Source organism: Mustela nivalis (genome assembly GCF_964662115.1).
Source record: "Mustela nivalis genome assembly, chromosome: 5".
NCBI lineage: Eukaryota > Metazoa > Chordata > Mammalia > Carnivora > Mustelidae > Mustela > Mustela nivalis.
Window position 1 is genome coordinate 148395368 of NC_139024.1, and position 20040 is coordinate 148415407.

At 43.9% G+C, this 20040-nt stretch overlaps 1 protein-coding gene across 4 annotated transcripts in view; it reads right to left on the reverse strand.

The window, feature by feature from the left end:
* KIF13A (kinesin family member 13A) overlaps window positions 1-20040 on the reverse strand; it is a 204354-nt gene that overhangs the window by 94439 nt on the left and 89875 nt on the right. For all 4 annotated transcript variants that reach the window (XM_082731796.1, XM_082731795.1, XM_082731798.1 and 1 more), the window contains exon 4: window positions 3558-3618. In XM_082731796.1, coding sequence (XP_082587922.1) covers window positions 3558-3618 — 61 coding nt within the window. The remainder of the gene's footprint in view (window positions 1-3557; window positions 3619-20040) is intronic.

Genomic DNA, 20040 nt, shown 5'->3' on the forward strand with positions numbered 1-20040 from the left:
AGACTCAGAATTATCTGCTAGCCAAACATGATTATGCTTACCTAACCCAAGGGTTATAGTAAGAAATAATACAGTTAAAATACAAAACATCTCAAAGCCCGACTCAGTGCAAGGCAATCCGCTTAACAAACAAGTCTTTGAGTTGCCTCTGAACAGTCCATTCCAGCAGCTGTGCGGCCAGGATGAAATGTCTGATTCATGTTTTACCAGAGAGCAGGAGGGGATCTGAGATCATCCTAGGCCACGTCTCCTCCTTCCACAGACACGGAAACCCCATAAAGACCCCATAAAGGTGAGCAGCTGGCGGCAAAACCGAGTCTTGTCAATTCTAGTGCGTTCTCTGTCCACAGGGCCGACGCTCTGGCCCTCAGGACTGTGACAATGTGACCATGATAAAGACGAGAGACAGGAAGAGAGATTCTCCCATGTGCCCGGTACTGGCTTCCGTACTTTCCCCGGACAGGTCCCTCGGCCCTCAAATCATCCCTATGAGATGAGAATGATTACCATCCTCTTTTTGAGGAAACAGAGGTGTAGTGAGATCCGGTGGCTCACGGGCAGTCTGGCGTAGGAGCCCGCAGCCCGCCACCACGCCCTCCCATACTACGGACTCGTGCATTTCTCTGTCGGACAGCCTGAGAGTGACAGGTGCTGCGGTCACTTGGAACAAACAGAACATTCCGACACACCACGTGAAACTCCGCGCCCTGCCTCTCTTGGCTCCCTCGGTCCCTGTGCCTTCAAGCCTCCCTCTCTGCGCTACCCCTCCTCCTCTCTGCTCCCCAAGTTTTGAGAGCCGCCGGGAGCCCTCTTCATCGGTATCAATGATGCCATTATTCATTGAGCCTGACAAATAGGTCGGTTTCAGGAAATCCGTGCTCCCCCTTTTACATTTCCTCTACTTCCCATCAGAGAATGAAGGCTTCTATCTCGATGTTTCTATTCACCAGTAAGAAGGAACTGCTGTTCCTTTTTTATTGCAGAGAAAGGAAATCAAGTCAGTATGAAACCAATGGACGAACCTACCGTAATGTATTTAGTAGGCACGGTATTCACGATGAATACAAACACATGTGAGAGAAGAGCCAGCAAGAATTTTACTTTTTGCTAAGGTGGTCACTGGGTTTGCACAATAATAGAGCTGTCCAAAGAACAAGAGAACGTCTCCCTGTGTCTGTAAATAGGCATTGCTCTCGGAGCCTACAGGGCTGCATTTCTCGGCTGAATGGAACACACTATTTGACGTGATCATGCACACTAAAAGTAGGAAGTTTTAGGTTCTAAGTTTAAAAATCATTTTTATCTTTTTAGATATTTCTGAACATACTAATTTGCAATGCAGAGCTCCAGAAATCTTCAGTTTCACATGTGAATTTTATCATCTGTACTTCATAAAGTTATTTCCATTAAAAAAAAAAATAAGTCTGTCCTGGGGCGCCTGGATGGCTCAGTGGGTTAAGCATCTGCTTCAGCTCAGGTCATGATCTCAGGGTCCTGGGATCGAGCCCCATGCAGGCTCACTGCTCAGTGGGGAGCCTGCTTTTCCCTCTGTGTGCTCTCTCTCAAATAAATAAATAAAATCTTTAAAAAAAAAAAAAGCCTGTCCTATATTCAGGGATATGAGTGATATACCACAGGAGGCTAGAATGGTCTCTGTGGGTAATAAGGGAGAATGTGATTCTAGAAAACACAACGAGAAAAAACACCCTCCCTGAAGCATTCTTTTAACCACATCACTGCAACAGCCCCTGTTCTGCACCAATAAGCCGTCTAAATGAAACTCCGTTTCAACCTCAGAATTCTGTTCAGCCCTTCCCAGATTATGCCCTTCCTTGGGTTTTCTATAGCACTCAATCTGTCAAACAGACAGTTTAACTCAGAATTAGGTCAAAATGTTTACTGTCATTCGTTATGCATTCTTTTGCTTCCCACCTAACTTTGTGATTTTTCAAGGGCTTCCCTGAAGCTGCACACACTGTAAGGGGTTCCTGAATCTTCAGGAACTATTCTAAGACCTGTTGGCTCCCTGACGGTTATAGGAGAGGAGTAACAGCCCTGGGCCAGAGTGTGGGATGAGTGGTAGGGAGTCCCGGAGCAGAGCGTGAGGAAGGTGGGCTGAGGAGGTAAAATAAAGGAGCCTATATGGAGTTCAAGGAGAACAGATCTTCTCTGCAAGTGGGAAGGAGTCCTTGAAAGTGTTTGAGAATCGCACAAGCAGAGTTCTAATCCGGGAAGATCTACTTGGCTATATCTTGAATAACGTCAGCTGAACAAAGAGTGGGCTTTGTATAGCCACAGCATTTGTTCTGTTACAGTAGGAAATGTTTTCCTTTTGTAGTTTATTTAAATCCCAAAGCACATGCCCAACACCAAAATACACACTGTGCTAACACTCAAAGCAGACTGTTCTAGACACGGTATAATTTATTGTCTAAAGTGCTAATGGGCCAATAAAAAGACAAATTCATTACAACCAACATTAAGAAGTACTTATTCACATCAATGAAATACATTTGCTAAAGGTGCAGGAATGATGTCTGGAAAGAAAGGTTCATTTACTCACGGTGAGCAACAGAAGAAATTTTCCTAGTTTCAGATTGTTAACTTTTGAAAATATTACATATCCAATAACTTCTCAGCAAGTTTGCGTTATGTGGCCAGGAAAAGGCTGTCATGAAACAGAATTCCCTACAAGCAAGTGATTTCCTTTTGCCTTCTAGTCTTGTAAGACCTGCCTCCTTTCCATCCATCCCTCACCACTCTTATTAAAAAGCAAATGAGAAAGTCATTCAGCTGATGTTTTTCTAAGTAGAAATGAGGAGAAAACATTCAGAAAGACTAAACAAATCTCTTGGGAAATGGAGATACAATCAAAAGGGTAGGAATCCAACTTCCTCCATGCACACAAATGCTTCCCTCCTGAGCCAAAGCAATTGTGATAAATTCCTCAAAAGGGCCAAGACTCACCAAAAAATAAAATCAGTAGTCATCTGTGTTCAGTGGAATAGGGATGAAATGCCTCGAGGGAGGAGCACTAGCAAAATGTGGGACTAGGTGGTCGTGTTTCCCTGCAAATGTGTAGTTCGGATCACCAGTGACCGTCAGCATGGACAGTTCGCATCGGCAGTGACCTGGGGCATGGAAACCCACGGCATCTGAGCTGGGGTTATATCAGCGGAGCAGTCAATTCCCGAAACAGCGACAAGGAAAGACGTGCACACTAAACCCCTTCTTCATGTGATAATCACAACAGTCAGCATTTCTGGCTAGAGGTGGTGCCCCATTATTTCTAATTGTTGGAACACCTCTGAAGATAGTAATACCCCCTTTATGGGGAAAGAACCTGGAGCCTGAAAATGAACCAACCGGTCCGTGACTTCTTAGCAAGTTAGTGGCACAGCCAGATCCTGAAATCAAATCTTGTTGACTTCTAAGGCCACATGCTGGAACTGGAAAGAAGGAGTGTGAATTTTATGGGAAAAGCACAACGGCCGAATGAAGAAAATAGATGAAGAGGACTGAGGCCCAAAACTCAAGTGAAGACAGAGCCAACTTACCAGCATATTTTGTAGTATTAGATTCATCCATGGACCAAAAGCAATAATCAAAGGCAAATACCTGAATGAAAGAACAAATTATTGAAGATTAATTAACTGCTAAGAGTAAATCATCCTGAAAAAAAAAAAAAAAATCTGCTGATAAACACGAGAGTTCTGCTACTGTCTAATTAGAAAAAAAACATTATAGGTTTGATGCTTTATTAATCCTAAACCTTCTTTTGCACTAAATTGATGGTTATCTTACTGTACGAGAATAAGTCACATATGAAAATCATTATTTATCCAGAATGCAAACAACGAGACATCTTAATCAAAAAGTATTTTAAAAGATTTTGTTTATTTATTTGACAGACAGAGATTACAAGCAGGCAGAGAGGCAGGCAGAGAGAGAGGGGGAAGCAGGCTCCCCGCCGAGCAGAGAGCCCGATGTGGGGCTCGATCCCAGGACCCTGAGATCACGACCTGAGCCAAGGGCAGAGCTTAGTCCACCGAGCCACCCAGGCACCCCAATCAAAAAATATTCTTAATGATACATTTAGTAAGAAAAAGAACAACAAACAAAAACAATGACTTCTCACCCAAGTCCACAGTTCCTGCATCTGCTAAAGCCCTTGGCTGGACGCCTACGGCCAAGTCCCATGAAAGTCATCAACCCGCATTTGAATCACCTTCTTCTAGCTTCCTGTGATGCCACCACTTTCAGCCAAAGCTCCAAACGCCCCACAGGCCCACCTCGGACTCTGTTCTCTCTGTTTCAGCATGCCCTCTTGGTCCGAGTCTGGTTAACAAACCAGTAACTCTCTCGGGCGCATTCACGTTCTGTAGAGTCACGGAACGACACTGCGTGTCGGGAAACACTGTGTCCTGCACTGGGATTCTCGTCCAGTCACTGCTTCCGCGCGCACGACCGACCGCCGCTCGGGTTCCAGCCATCGTTAGCAGGCGCAGAGGCCTACGTTCCCCGAAGTATATTCCAAGAAACAGTAGTTTCAGGAGATATTCCATGAAAAACAATTAAAGGCTCTGAAAACGTATCCAGCTAAGAAACCCACTTAACTGCTTAACTTTATTTCTCCAATTCATTTTAGTGAAAAGACCCTTTCCTGAGCAACACCTATTAACATGCCTCGATACTACTCTTTCTCAGTGCACCCCGTGGGCAAACTCTGCCTCAAAGGCCGTGGCAGCCACTTTCTGGGGCTCCCTGTTACAGCCTTTCCCCGGGCAGTCCGCACAGCACATTACAGACCCCCACGGACAGGAACCCTCCTGTGCTTAATCCTTTCCTAGGACTGTAAGCACCGCGCGAACAGAGCCTGAGCTCTGACTGGCATCTGAGTCTGGCTACAACGAGGCATTCCCAGCCCCTGGCCCCCAACCTCCTCCGGCTCCGCGGAACTTGTCTGTACCTTGAAACTGGGAGGAATGATCCCACCCCTGTCTTGGTTCTCTTCCTCACTTATACCCTCCCAAATGCTTCCTACTTCTTAAGGCCCAGTTTGACGCATTTCTCTCCCAGGAAACATTTCTCGGCTAAATCCAAAGGAATTCTGTCTCTTCTCTGAAATCTTACAATGCCGCTTCTCCTTTTTCTCGCCACTCTCATGCCAGGGAACCTGCTTTCCACTTAGCAGGTTTGCATGCCTGTTCTACCTCCAGGGGTACATGAAGTTCCTTGAAGGCAGGAACCATATCCAACTCAGACTTATACCCTACAGTGTTCACAGCAGCTATTTATGGTATTTATTGAATGATTAATGGTAGTAAGACCTCACAAGAAAGCAGGTACTTTCTAAATCCTAAAAAGACTGAACTGTGCTCCAAACATCTCCAGCCTTGCGTGCAGGCCGTTGCAATGGAAGAAGGTACGTACCATGTGCACAGCTTGCATCATCATCTCAAATCCAAACTCAAATTTTGCTACTTATGCACACTTATTCGCTCTGGTCTTATAGCAACCAAGCTTAAAAGGAACGGGCAGTCTTGGCCAACAGAGTGCGCGGTATTTACTGTATTTCAGGGTTCCTCCGATGACTTGAGACCACACAGGCAAAATCCGGTTCCTCTTTCTGCCTCTGGCAGCACTGAACTTCAGCACTTGTCCTGAGACATGACAATCTTTTTTTCTAAGATTTCCAGAAAAGGAGATTCCACAACCTTCCTTTAATGGTATCTTATAACTCTTAAGTTCCATTCTCAGGACATTTTCCCTTCCTTTTGACCTAAGTCAACTCTCCTTCCTTCAAATGGCCAAGAAAGGCTATTTTCCATTTTACTACGTATCTTCATAGTTTTCCTCTAGAGTCTCAATGAATTCCTCTTAGGAGTTGCTATATTCAGTGAAATACTCATTTATTCCCTGTGTTGATTTTTCGTACCTACCTACAACTCCGAACCATTTGCTACTTTGCATACGGAGCGAGAAAGCTAAGAAGTTCCATTCGCTGTAATGCTACTTGAAATAAAATGAATTCTTCCCCAAGTTTTGAGGGTCTACCTCTCAGTAACAATCATTTCCTATTCTGTGCCAACTTCCACTTCTAGCAGTTAATAAAGTCCATTTTGCTCATAAAAAGGGAGATACCAAAGTTTTCACTTTAAGCATCTGTCTCCTAAAATTCAAACAAATGTTAAAACCCCACAGAGTTTTCAAATGAAACAAACAAAACAAAACAAAACGATCCTCGGAGGAGAAAAGGTCTGTGACTGTACTAGAGGATCCGACTGCTTTTTGCTTGCCAAATACTTAACTCTCCTTGACCTGAATTATGTCTTGAATTTCACTACCTTTGATCACAGGCATCTAAAAATGGCCATCCTTCAAACCATGGAGTATAGGTTATTGTTTTATTAAATATTTACCACTAAGAAGGCTGAAGTGCAGACATCTAAGCAATTTCCCTAAAACCAAGACACGTGAACAGAAAATTTCTTCTTATTTTTTCTTCCTTTAATGCAGGCGACAAGTGATCCTCCCTTCCATGAAACTCTACTGACTTAGGAGGCCCTGTGGTATGAGTTCAAACTTGGCTTTTTTTTTTTTTTTTTAATTTGACCGAGAAAGATCACAAGTAGGCAGAGAAGGGGGGGGGGGCTGGCTCCCCGCCAAGCAGAGAGCCCGATGCAGGACTCGATCCCAGGACCCTGAGATCATGACCTGACCCGAAGGCAGAGGCCCAACCCACTGAGCCACCCAGGCGCCCTCACACGTGGTTCTTTTGAATGCCCCAGTTCTTGTGTATGGGTCTTACTTCCACTGGAAACGATGAGCTTCTTGTGGACAGGGACTATGTTTCATTAATCTCATAGCTCCTGGGTCAGGATTTCATACAGAGCAGTCACTGTATATAGTATTTTCTTAATAAACAAACATAATAACCATAACACAGGAGAAGGGGCTGAATACAGACACAAGCACAGAGCAGATGTGAGAACCGGCAAGAAGCAGCAGAAATTTAACTGCAAGATGTATTTTTAGATGTTTCATTATTTTCATATACATTTTTTCTTTCTTTTTTTTCTTAGCGCACAATTGGTGGGGGAGGGGGAGAGGGAGAGAGAAAATCTGCAGCAGACTCCCCGCTGAGTGCAAAGCCCCATGTGGATCCCACGACCCTGAGATCACGACCTGAGCTGAAATCAAGAGTTGGATGCTTAACCCACTGAGCCCCCCAGACGGCCCTCATATGCATGTTTTTGAGAGAACTTGGTTCCTTCAATGGTCAAATACAAATCTGGTCACAGGATGAGCACGAGGGTCCACTTGGGCACCATTATTCCACAGCTCAGGAGGATAACAGGTATGGCCACATCATGTATAACTTGTAATCTGCACAGAGATTAGAACAATCATTTGTTGTTGGAACAATTATTTCTTATGATTGTTACTAAAACAGTCTCAAGGTTGTTCAAAATAATTTGTCTTAGGTAGTCCAATCTCCTGCAATCTCGTTAGTCCCATACACTAGTCACAAATTATTATCCTTCTTTTAATGGCCAAATTTAATTATAATTCAATCACGAAAGGTTTGTAATGAAAGGGGACATTGTTTTCTTTGGTCTTAGAGTCAGTTATGATTTTCCAATACAAAATCCACCGATAAGTCAAAAGAGGTAATAAAACCATTTTCTTGAGTTATTTCTTAGAAAATAACCACCTCAAATTAAATTTTTAAAAAATCCCTGTTTTCAAAGCCATCACACTGCATTAAAGAAATACGTGAAGACTTTAAAATCATTCCATTAAAATTCCTGAATGCTTATTTCATCTATTCATTATGAAGTTACTAGCATTCTAACCAGAGCATGGGGATGCGGAACTTCTTAACGCATACAACTGACTTAAAAAAAGAAATCAAATTTGGAAACCAAGAATTAATTTCCTATTTTGTCAGCGCCAGTCCACACTGTGAGTATGTTTTGTGAAGGCACCCATACCACCACGAACCTTTAATTAGGTAAAGAGTCAACAGGACAGACACTCTCCACTTGTTTTTAAAATCTGAAAGCCACATCTTCACGGTTTCCCAGAAAATTTTACTTTACCTTGTCAAAATCCCACTCCTTCCTCTTGGCTTGCAACTTGTAAAACTCCTACCAGCCTTGAATTCCCTGCAGCCTGCTTTTCACATCTGTTCCACCTTCACAGCTCTCTTCGAACTGTCAGCCCTGCCCCTCTGTGATCCTCTGAATATCCAGTAAAGTCACAATAGGCTGTTTTTAATAAATGTGTTGAATGACACATCCTCTGAGGCAACAGACCCAGGAGCAGGAAGAAACACAGTCAAACTCTGTCCTATCTAAGACTCCTATTTCTGATGGTATTTCCACAAAATTCAATTTTTAAAAAAGCAAAAAAGAATCTTCTGTGTTTCCCTGAAGAACCAGAAGGCATTGGCATTCTAAGAAATGTGGTCTGTAGTCATTTTCTGACCCATAAAAACCAAACGTGCAGGAACCTACAATTCCAACTACCTTCCATGCATCCTTCCTAACAGTTAGCATTCACCAGTTAAGTCCTCCAGTTGTACAATGATTAATCCACAAAGCAATCAACAAATATCTATTTACGACCCTCCTCAATTTTAGGTACTATGGGAACTCAAATATGTATTAGGCATGTTGTCTGTATTCTATTTACTTATAGTCTAGCTAAAAATAACAACATAAAACAATTATCCTTGGGGGGAACACATTTTTCCTCAAAATCTTTTTTTTTTTTTTTTTTAGATTTTATTTATTTATTTGAAAGAGATCACAAGTAGAGAGGCAGGCAGAGAGAGAGAGGAGGAAGCAGGCTCCCCGCTGAGCAGAGAACCCGATGTGGGGCTCGATCCCAGGACCCTGGGACCATGACCTGAGCCGAAGGCAAAGGTTTTAACCCACTGAGCCACCCAGGCGCCCCCCAAAATCATTTTAATATCTCTCATTTCCCCTTGTCCAGGCAGAAAGTGATTAACCCCAACTTATATCAAGGTAATTTAAATTTATGTAAAGAAATATTTCTAGGTGTGCCTGGGTGGCTCAGTCAGTTAGGCGTCTGCCTTTGGCTAAGGTCATAAGCCCAGGTCCTGGGACTGAGCCCTGTGATGGGCTCCCTGTTCAGTGGGGAGTCTGCTTCTCCCTCTCCCACTTCCCACCGTTCATGCTCTCGCTCTGCCAAATAATAAATAAAATCTTTCAAAACAAAAACAAACAAATATTTCTCAACATATACATCAGATTTTTGGCACAGTGAGTAAAAGCCCACTCCCATTAAATTCTCCAAATTAAAATCTTTCAATGACATCTCAAATGTCACTTTTTCCCTCCCAAGATTGTTTTATTAAATATTTACCACTAAGAAGGCTGAAGTGCAGAGATCTCCTTCAGAGATCACAAGTAGGCAGAGAGGCAGGCAGAGAGAGAGGAAGGGAAGCGGGCTCCCTGCTGAGCAGAGAGACCGATGCGGGGCTCGATCCCAGGACCCTGGGATCATGACCTGAGCTAAAGGCAGAGGCTTTAACCCCCTGAGCCACCCAGGCGCCCCTCAAATGTCACTTCTTTATGAAAACTCTCTTAAGGATACTTAATACTCTGAATTTCTTATCTCACTGGCCAGACTTCATGTGTGGGGGTGGAGGGACTGTGTATAAGAGAGACTAGAGATTCATTCCCTTTCTTCTGCTACACTATTAATTCTTAGAGGTCAAGATTTTGGTTTTCCTAACGTTTTATTGTCCATAATTCCACAAACCAAAAAAACAAAACAAAACACCTAGAATTTACTTTGTAAAGCAACTTCTTGGCAAACCACCTTTTAGTCGAACGTCTTGCAAATCTGTGTTTTCTCATGTGAATGCTGCCGTGAACAGTGCACGCTGGCTGTTGTGGTCCTTCCCCTGCACTACACCACACAAGATACCACGACCGTACCCGGTCCAAGTCTCCGTTTCTCATTCAACTGTGGAAGCACCAGGACCAGTGTCACCCTACAGACATTCTGTTTATTGGATTGTGTTTCATGGATTGCACTCCGCAGGCTTCCCTATTCATCTGTTATGTCCAGGGTCAGTCAGATCTTCAGCTCTGAGAGTTTCCACCAATGACCAAGAAAGTCTCTGGGTGTATAAAGGACAGTGGAAAAGTCCAGGGGCAAAGAGAAGAAATAGAATGTAGACCCATGAGGCAGTGCCTCCCTCCTGTAACAATTTCCCTCTCCTCACCTCCCTCCCCAGGGAGCCACAGCTCATTCTTCGAGTCCTGCCCAAAAGTGGCCTCCTTCAACGTTTCCTCAACTTCCCTCCTCCGCGCTTAGTCAAAAGCATAACCTCTCTAATATACCCTCTACTGAAGTAACTACCCGTCTTACCTTCAGTTGGGATTGTGGGAATTTACACAAAATACCTGCCAATACAAGGTTTGGCGTAGAACAATAACGCAGGACTGGCAGCTACCATGATCAGCTCTGATGGCATCTGCTCCTGGACCCCTCTCCCCAGACAGTACTACAGCTACCACTTGGGGAGGGTTTGTAATGCACCAGGTACCATTCTCAGCGTGTCAGGGTCTCATCCAGCTGGAACCTCCCCCAAGCCAAGGACTGTGTGGATTTATTTCCTACAGGTATCGACGCAGTAGTCAGATTGATTTTCTTAACAAAGTAAAGAGAGGAAAGTAAAAAGGCAACAAAGTCCCCATGGCCATAAATGGATGAGATCCTATAGTTTCTGAGGTCTGCAGCAAAAGCATCCATGCAAAGCACCCGCCCCTATGTCCCAAATCCGGAGCTGAAAGGGCTTCCCACTCTGCAGGAACGTGATTTGCCTTCCATGAAGGAGTGTGTCTCTCTCCTCTCCTTCTATAGGGTCACCCTCCTCTCTTTGCACAATTCATCCACTGTCCACATCTGCAGACCCAGCTGCTAGGGCAGCCCGTCCTGGCAACTATCGACTTTGAAACTGCGCCCAAGATCTCTTCGCAAACCCCCATGTCTCCAGTTTTATAAATACTGGCCTGCGAATGTTCAATTCTGTCGAGTTGAAAGGCCACAATTAGTATGAAAGACAAGTGCCAAATTTGTTTGCATTTCACCGCACTGCTCTAAGAATTCAATCAGAACCCCCCCCCAAAATTACTCTATTTCATGGCATGTCAAAATTTTCCTCTTGGTGCCAAGTTTCAACACTTTTCCCTTCCATCGCTTTCTCCTAAGTCAGAGATGGGAAGAGTCATTTAAAAAAAAAAAAAAAAAGAGGAGTTGAATATCATTCACCTTGAAGAAGCAGGACTAAAACAGAAAGGAGAGCAGGTCACTGAAGCCTGTCTGATCCCTGAACCATCTCCAACCGCTGCGACAGGTAAGAGCGGCGTTGCCAGCACCAACTCCAAGCCCTAACTTGAGCCTATCTGCTCCTGCTCACACTCCCCAAGCGGCTCCCCATCTCCAGGAATTCATGATCTCCTGGAGGAAACAGCTATGGGCAAATGCCACTCTATATGGCAGTCTGGATTCCTAGGGGACCTGGGGAGGTGGCTCTTTGAAGACCTGGCTTGTCTTGGTCATAAGCATCTATGAAGCTAAGAGCCTCCCTTTTGTCAAGCCCTCACACTCAAACAGAGGGAAGTCACCACGAAAAGGGAAGAGTGTGGTAGGCAGAAGGCAGTGTAGACCTACAAAGATGAACAGTTGCACCGTGAGATGGGGGTGAAGGAACTGGGGGCAAGACTCAGGTTTCTAGAGAAGGCAAAGCTGGGGGTAAACTCTGACAGATAATCATTAAGAAGGCAAGTAGGAAAGGCATTCCGGGTAAAGGAGGAAGCTGGCAAGAAAGGAGAAAAGAAGGTGAACCTGACTGGAGTCGTTGGCAAGAGCAGGGGGTAGGGAAGCAACAGTGAAGAACGTGGCCAAGTGCGCTGTGGGAGGCTTCGTGCACCTTACAGAGAAGCCTGGGCTTTCGTGTGCTGGCAGATGATGGGGCCACGCTCTCACTTCGGAGGGATCACTGCGGCGGCAATGTGGGTGAGGGACCGGATGGACAGAAGACCAGAGACCAAGAGGCCAATTAGCAAATCATTCTGATGAAGGTAAAAGGTTTTCATTCTCAGCCTCAGCGGGGATGGAAAGAAGCTGTAGTTACAGGCACTCTTTGGGGAGAGGGACAGAACCCCATACCTTATTTATTTGAGAAATAGCACCTTTACTTTGGAGAATTAGTACTAACTACCACTCCAGCCACTTGGTTCCCAGGAGGTACTGCCATGTTCTTATGGGGCACAGACAATCGTATATTCTATAAATGCTTGCTCAGGGGAGGAGGCAGGAAAAGCACACAGGTGCTCAAAGTGGACTGCTCAGTTCCCTAATCTCTTGGCCATAGTTAGCTGGTCCTAAAGTGAGTGTCTGACTTGGGATTTGGGGATTTGGGACAAAGGAAGCCAAACCAGTCTCTCGCGTGACCGGAGTTGTAAAATCTGGGACATGTGGAGTCCATGTTTCTAAACACATGAGCCAGAGAAGCCGACACAGCTGGACAGCAGTGAGACAGAGAAATGAGGGGGCCCACATGGGAACGGAGACAGGAGACGGGGAGATAGGGAGAGGCGACTGCATGCGAACCCCAGCCACTTCCCGTCCTTTAGTTGACACGTCTCAGACTCATTCTAATCTTCCAGTCTGTCCAGTTTGGGTTCTGGTCACTCCCTGCTGCTAAGACTCCTGACTACTAGCAGAAGAAGTAAACATGAGAGACGGTAAAGGAAAAGTAACCAGCTGGGTCACCCCTGAATACAGGACGGAAGGAAGGGTGGGGGTATCAACAGCCGTGGGGGCAAAAGCACCACAGGCAAAAACCATCCAGAGTTTCAATAAATCTGAAAGCAGGAATGAGTTTTCCCAATCTGAGACCATATCGTAACAGCACAGAGCTTCACCTTTTACACTGTGAATGTACAAACCCATGGTGCCTAAGCAATGCAGGGCCTAAGCAATGAATGCCAACTCATCCCCACACTCCATTCTGGTCCTGCTTAATCCCTTTATCACTCAGTTCTAAAATCTGCTTCACCTGTTTTACCCGTCCCCCAACTGCCTCCTCTCTGGCAACCGCCAGCTTGTTCTCTACAATCAAGGGTCGGTTTCTGGTTTGTCTCTTTTTTCACTGTTTGTCTCTTAAATTCCACACATGAGTGAAATCACATGGCATTTGTCTTTCTCGGACTGACTGACTTCACTTACCATGATACTCTCTAGATCCACCTGTGTTGTTGGAAATGGCAAGATTTCATTGTTTCTTTATTGCTGAATAGTATTCCATTATACTTACATATATTTATATATACTTATATATTTATTTTATGTATTTATATTTTATATTTCATAAATAAAAACACATTTATATAATATTTTATGTATTTTATTTATTTATATATTAGTAAAAAATACACACACACATCACATCTTCTTTATCTTTTCATCAATGGATGGACACTGGGCTGCTTCCATAATCTGGCTATTGTAGGAAATATTGCTGTAAACATAAGGTGCTTATACCCCTTTGAGTTTGTGTTTCTGTACTCGTGGGTAAATACCAAGTAACGGGATCACTGGATCATAGTGCGGTTCTATTCTTTATTCTTTGAGCACCGCCATACTGTTTTTCACAGTGGCTACATCAGTGTGCATTCCCACCAACAGTGCAAAAAAGGTTCCTTGTCCGCTACGTCCTTGCCAAGACTTGCTGCTTCTTGTGTTATCAAAAGACTGTAGCCGTTCTGACTGGTGCGGGGTGATATCTCCCTGTGGTTTTCATTTACACTTCCCTGATGGTTAGTGTGACCACGTTAACTTTCTTATACAAAAATCCTAAACGATTCCTCACAGCCTACCAGACTGAGACCAGATGCCCAAACCCTCCATAAGCTACCTACCTTCCCAGTTTTATTCACTTTATTTTTTTAGACAGAGAGATAGCATCCGTGTGTGCGTGCGCGCGCGCGTGTCAACGTGTGCATTGGGGTGGGGGGTCACAGGGAGAGGGAGAGAACATCAAGCAGACTCCACCCTGAGCTCGGAGCCCAACATGGGGCTTGATCTCACAACCCTGAGATTATGTATGACCTGAGACAAAATCAAGAATCGGGACGCCTGACCAGCAGAGCCACCCAGGTGCCCCCTTTCCCAGTATTTTAATGCACAACTGCTTTCCACAATCCAACCAGACTTTGCACTTCCCAAGGCAGCTGTGATATGTGAAACCAATATATTCTTGGCTTTCCTCTCTGGTTCCTGATACAGAGCTCTTAAGTCCCCTGGAATTTTGTGAGTGACACAAGGGCCTTTATTTCTGACACAGAACTCCTAAATCCCTTGGAATTTCCCTAGTGATAGAGGCCTCTTTTTTTCTAAATGAAGAAACTGCTGGTAGACTCCTAGATAGCTTCATAATGGGGGCCGGCTGCTAGAAAGACCAAGCCTTGACCAGAAGCGTCAAGCCCCATACCCACCAGTTCTCTGGGGAAAGGAGAGGAGTTGGAGATTAGAATAACTGATCATACCTGCAGGATGAAACCTCCATTAAAACAGCAAAATAACAAGATTCCGAGGGCTTCCAGGTTTGGTGAATGCATCCACGTGCTAGAAGGGTGACACATCCCAACTCCAGAGGAACAGAAGGTCCAGTGCTTGGAACGCTTCCAGACCTAGCCCTACATACCTCTTTATCTGGCTGCTCAACTGTAGCCTTTATAATAAGCCAGTAAACCTAAGCAAATGTTTCCCTGAATCTTGTAAGCCATTCTAGCAAATTCCTGAACCTGAGGAGGGTGTCCTGGGAAGCCCTGATTTGTGGCAAAGTCAGATGGAAGTGTGGGTAACCTGGGGACACACGACTGGGGATTATAGTGCCTAAAGTGGGACCAAGTCCTTAACCTATGCCATCTGGGCTAACTCTGGATGGTTAGTGTCAGCTGAATTGCCTTACGGGATATCCACCTGTTGTCCAAAGAGAATCAGAGAATCACTTATTGTGGAAATGCCATACATCTGGATCAATGTTGTGACTAGAGAAACAATTTTTCTTTTTCTTTTTTTTAAAGATTTTATTTATTTGTCAGAGAGAGACAGGGAGAGAGAGCAAGCACAGGCAGACAGAGAGGCAGACAGAGACAGAGGGAGAAGCAGGCTCCCTGCCAAGCAAGGAGCCTGATGTGGGACTCAATCCCAGGATGCTGGGATCATGACCTGATCCGAAGGCAGTTGCCCAACCGAGCCACCCAGGCGTCCCGAAACAATTTTTCTTTAACATCAATTACCTTGTTTCTGTTCCTCAAATACATCTTGATTCCTGTCCCATACCTCTGCCTTTTGAAACCATACCCATACGTGAAGGAACTCCTCGAACCCACTTGTAGTTGCGAAGCTTTTCTTCCTCTGAAGTCATAAAATACTGAGCTAGTGAATGACGTTTATCATAATCTATTTTCTGTTACCTATGGGGCTGAAGGTTTCTTTATTTATTTTTAAAGATTTTATTTATAAGCAGGGGGAGCAGCAGACAGAGGCAGAATGAGAAGCAGATGCCCCGCTGAGCAGGGAGCCCGATGCAGGGCTCCATCCCAGGACCCTGGGATCATGAAGCAGATGCCTAACTGACTGAGACCCCCAGGTGGATTTTTAGAGGACAGGGACCACCAGTTAAACCACCTCTTCAACCCCACAACCTGCTCACACAAGACTTTTCACAGATGTTCTCAATGAATACTTGTCTATGAAATGACTTTTGAATGGATAAGAAAAAAAAATGATTCCTAGGAAAAACACACAGCAGGAAGGCAATGCTAGCACTGAGTCTACACAGAGCCACGCCCTCGGACGCGGATCTCAAGGCAGAAGTGTAAGGGACGGCGGCAGGGCTGCTGCACTGCCGCTGCACTGAACTGAAGCAGCCAGCACAGGGCTCTGCACGGACGCCGAAAAGTTGCTGCATCCTCAGCCATGTGTCTGATCGCAACAGGGCTGTCCGACAGAAACAGGATGTGAGCCACGTATGCAATTTAAAATGTTTCACGTTACAAAACTTAGAGAGACGAAATAAAATTTTAATATTTTTTACTTAACCTGATCTATCCAAAATAGTTACCTTAGATAGACTTTTCTCATCCTAAGTCTTTGATGTCTGATGTGCCTTCTGCATGTATGACACATCTCGGTCCTGACCAGTCATTCGGCACATGCTCAAAGCTCACATGTGGCTGCGCGGCGGCTGTCCCAGACAGCATAGGTCTGGAGTCCCTCTCAGGGGAGGCCAACCCTTGGTTTTCAGAAATTCACCAAGTGAAGTGGGGGAGGCAACAGAAAATGCCAACAGTCATAGACCGTAAAAGGTGAATGAGATGGTGTAAGCTGTACATCACAAGACTGTCCCCTCCTTTCCTCTGAGCAATTTCTGCGAGGTCAGATTTTGGGTACACTGGTCTGACTTCTCAAAGGATACTATCGGCACTGTAATGTCATTTTCTTCTGCTCATGATTTTGCTGACAAAATTATGGACATAGAGGAGGGATCAAAGACCTTGAAGTTCAGTAGTTCCTAATCATATAAATAAAATTCAAAAACACTTAAGGTGAGCTTAATTAACAACATCGAGTTGTTCAGATAAATCATCCACCAATTTCTGAGGTAATAAACGCAATGGTGGAGAGTTAGAGGAAAAAAAGGAAGCGATCTTCCAGACCTTTCTATCTTCCCCAAACTCTTCCCTCTTCCTCCTTCCTCCTACCTTTGCTCCATAAAACCCAACAAACAGAAAACCTGCTTGACACCCACGTGGTGTAACCGAACGTACAGGCGATCAGAAGGCCTAGGACTGGAGCCAAGTTCTGGCCAAATTCACTCCTTCCCATCCATCTCCTCTTCGAATAAGAGGGTCTGAACGGTCTGAGTTCAGAAACTTACTCCGGCTCTGCCATGCTCCCGGGGCGCATGGAAGGTGTTCAGTAAATACCGACAGAGAGGAGAGAACAAGAAAAGGAGGAAGAACTCACTTGTTCTTCTGTGCGTTTCCATATAGCTCCTCGGGAAAGTAAGACACTTGTGCCAGACATGACAAAGCATGAAAAGTGAAGGTTCCTAGAACATGACAGACATTCTGAGGTCCAACAGGGTGAACTGGAACCTGCTCCTTTCTAAAGGCAAAGCTATTGGGACTGAGGACAAATCCCTGTTCTTCAGCAACAGAGCATGCATGATGGCATAATTAGTGATTCTCTACACACTTGTCCTCTACCTCTGTACCACCTCCTGCCAAAACACAAAGTCTACAAGAAGGTGGCTCAACCAACAAGACTTCATACCCCTAACACAAAACCCTGGACTCAAAACTAGTCGCACCGATCAAGAAAAACACACCACCTCGATACTGAAAATTAGGAGACAAAGCCTCTTTGTTTTCTGTTTTGCTTTGTTTTGTTTTAACAAGGAGGCATAAAGCAGGTGTCTCTATGTTTGTCGAAATGCTTTTCTTTTTAAGGGAAATAGGACACATTCCTATAAATGTTTCGTAAGAGCTACTGGTGAGAGGATTAAAGGTATGTACTTGGACTGTGCTAAAATTAATATGTCTCTGCTCAGGAGTCCGCACTTACAAAATGTAACATGTGCCAAACAGAACAGTCCAAGTACATAGTGCAGGACAATTTATACAAATATAAATTTCCCTTTCCACCCTAACATGGAACGTACACAAACTATTAAAAAAATTTTGATCTAACTTTTAAAAGTTAACCACAGAAGTATCTTCATCTTCTCACCAATAAATAAATAAATAAATAAATAAATAAATAACTTAACACCAGAAAAAATATATTTTAGAACAAAAGAAACCTAATTTGGAAAGAACTAGTGTCTAGGTATGCTCCTAGGTGTCACCGCCACCAGCCAGGCCCCATGTGAATGTCTGGTGTCCCTTCATTTTTACTGGTTCTTCCTCCGCTCCGCACTCTCCACAGCAGGCTGTTTCCTAAGGCCCAGACTCTACTCTCTCCTGTCTTCTGTCCCTCTCAATCCTCTCTTCCTGGACGACGTAATAGATACCCCTTCCTTCCATCTCTTCTCTCCTCCGTACCAGAATTTACCCGACCTTCCTAGGGCAGAGACTGCAAACCTCGCGTAACTGCGGGGCTTCCATACCCGATGCTTTCCCAACCATTCCCAATTCAACCCATTTTCAAACCCAACGCATCAACTTCTCCCTGCCCCAAACCAGCTCTTTCTTCTTGAACTCCGGCTGGATTTTCAGCCACTCTGTTTCAAACTCCAAAGTCCACTCTGACCCTCTTTGTTATATTGTCTCTTATATGCCCTCAGGATCCAAGTCCTGGATACTCTCTTTCTGCAACATTTTGATAATTGGACCCTTCCTCTTCTCCAGTCTCCTGGCACTGCATCAGCGCAGGCCCTTCCTACCTCTCTTCTGGTACGTTTTATGGAACACCATCTCCAGCTCCCCTACTCCTACAACCAAAACTTTATGTTCTGCTTTCATGTTAACCTATTGAAGCAAAGCCTAAACTAGTCCACTGCTTTGGTCAAAATAAGTGGTAGAGACACAATGAAGGCATCAAGGCCTTCCAGAGCTGGATTTGCATTCAACCTCTTTCTAGATCTGTCACCCAAGACTCCCTTTCATGTCCAGCTCTGTGCCCTGTCATTCTGTGAACACAGTTGATGCTCGTCTCTTGGCATATCCATCTACAATGAAATGACCAAATATATGTGAGGCTTTAATAAAAAGGTCTTGTGCACTTTTAAAGTATATCCTTAAGTACTGAATGTTTCTGAAGCTACTGTAAATTATTCGGCTTCTGTTACATTTTATTTTCTAATTGTTCATTGGTATAGTATAGAAAAATACAATTTGAATTTTGACCTTTGCCCTGCCACCTTGCCATTTATAAGTTCTAAGAACTTGTTTGGAGATTTCTTAATGTTTTCCAGGTATGTGACTGTATTGCCTGTACATAAGATGCTTTTGCTTCCTCCTTTCCACTCTGAGTATCTTTTATTTCTTTTTCTTGCCTTATTACACTGGCTAGGAAATGCAGTCAATGCTAAGTGGAAGTGCCTAAAATAATATCTTTGTCGTCAGTCCTTCATCACTAAGTATGATGACAGCTGTAGATTTTTAAAGGATGCCATTAACAACATTAAGTTTCTGCGTCTCTCTAGATTGTTTCACGTTTGTTCATAAATAAGTGTTGAACTTTGTCAGATGTTCTTTTTTTGCATCTACTGAGATGATCATATGGTTTTTCTTTTATATTCTGTTGGTACAATAAATTATTTTTTTAAATAATAGACTTTTTTAATCAGTTTTAGGTATATAGAAAAATTGAGCAGATGATGCAGAGGTCCCATATACCTCCTCTTGTGGTACCTCCCATCAGTTTCGTCTATTAGTAACCTGGTTAGTGTGTTATATTTGTTATAATTGATGAGCCAATACTGATAAATCATTAATAACTAATCCCCATAGTTTACCTTAGAATTCACTCTTTTGAGATATACAGTTCTTGAGTTTTGATAAATGCATGATTTTATATATCCCCATTATAGTATTACACAAAGTGGTTTCAGTGCCCTAACATCCCACGCCTCACCTATTCACCCCTTCTCTCCTCTCACTCCCCATGGCAACACTGATTTTTTTTTCTCTTTGAAGACAACCAAGTTTTCATTGAATTTTAATTTGGATTTAAAGTGAATCTGGAATATTTTAAGTACTGATTTAAAGATAGATACTATTAATAGTAACAATGGAAATGGCATTCTAAGAGTACAGTACCAGGGATAAATATAAAGAATATGAGACCTCACCTGCACAACAGTTGAGTAAGAATAGTGCGAACTCACCCAAATAGTCAGAAGGGCAGCCCCTCCCTTCTCCTAATCAGTAACCCTACCTTAGAACATTTCTTAGTAAAATGCATAAAATCCCTACAATA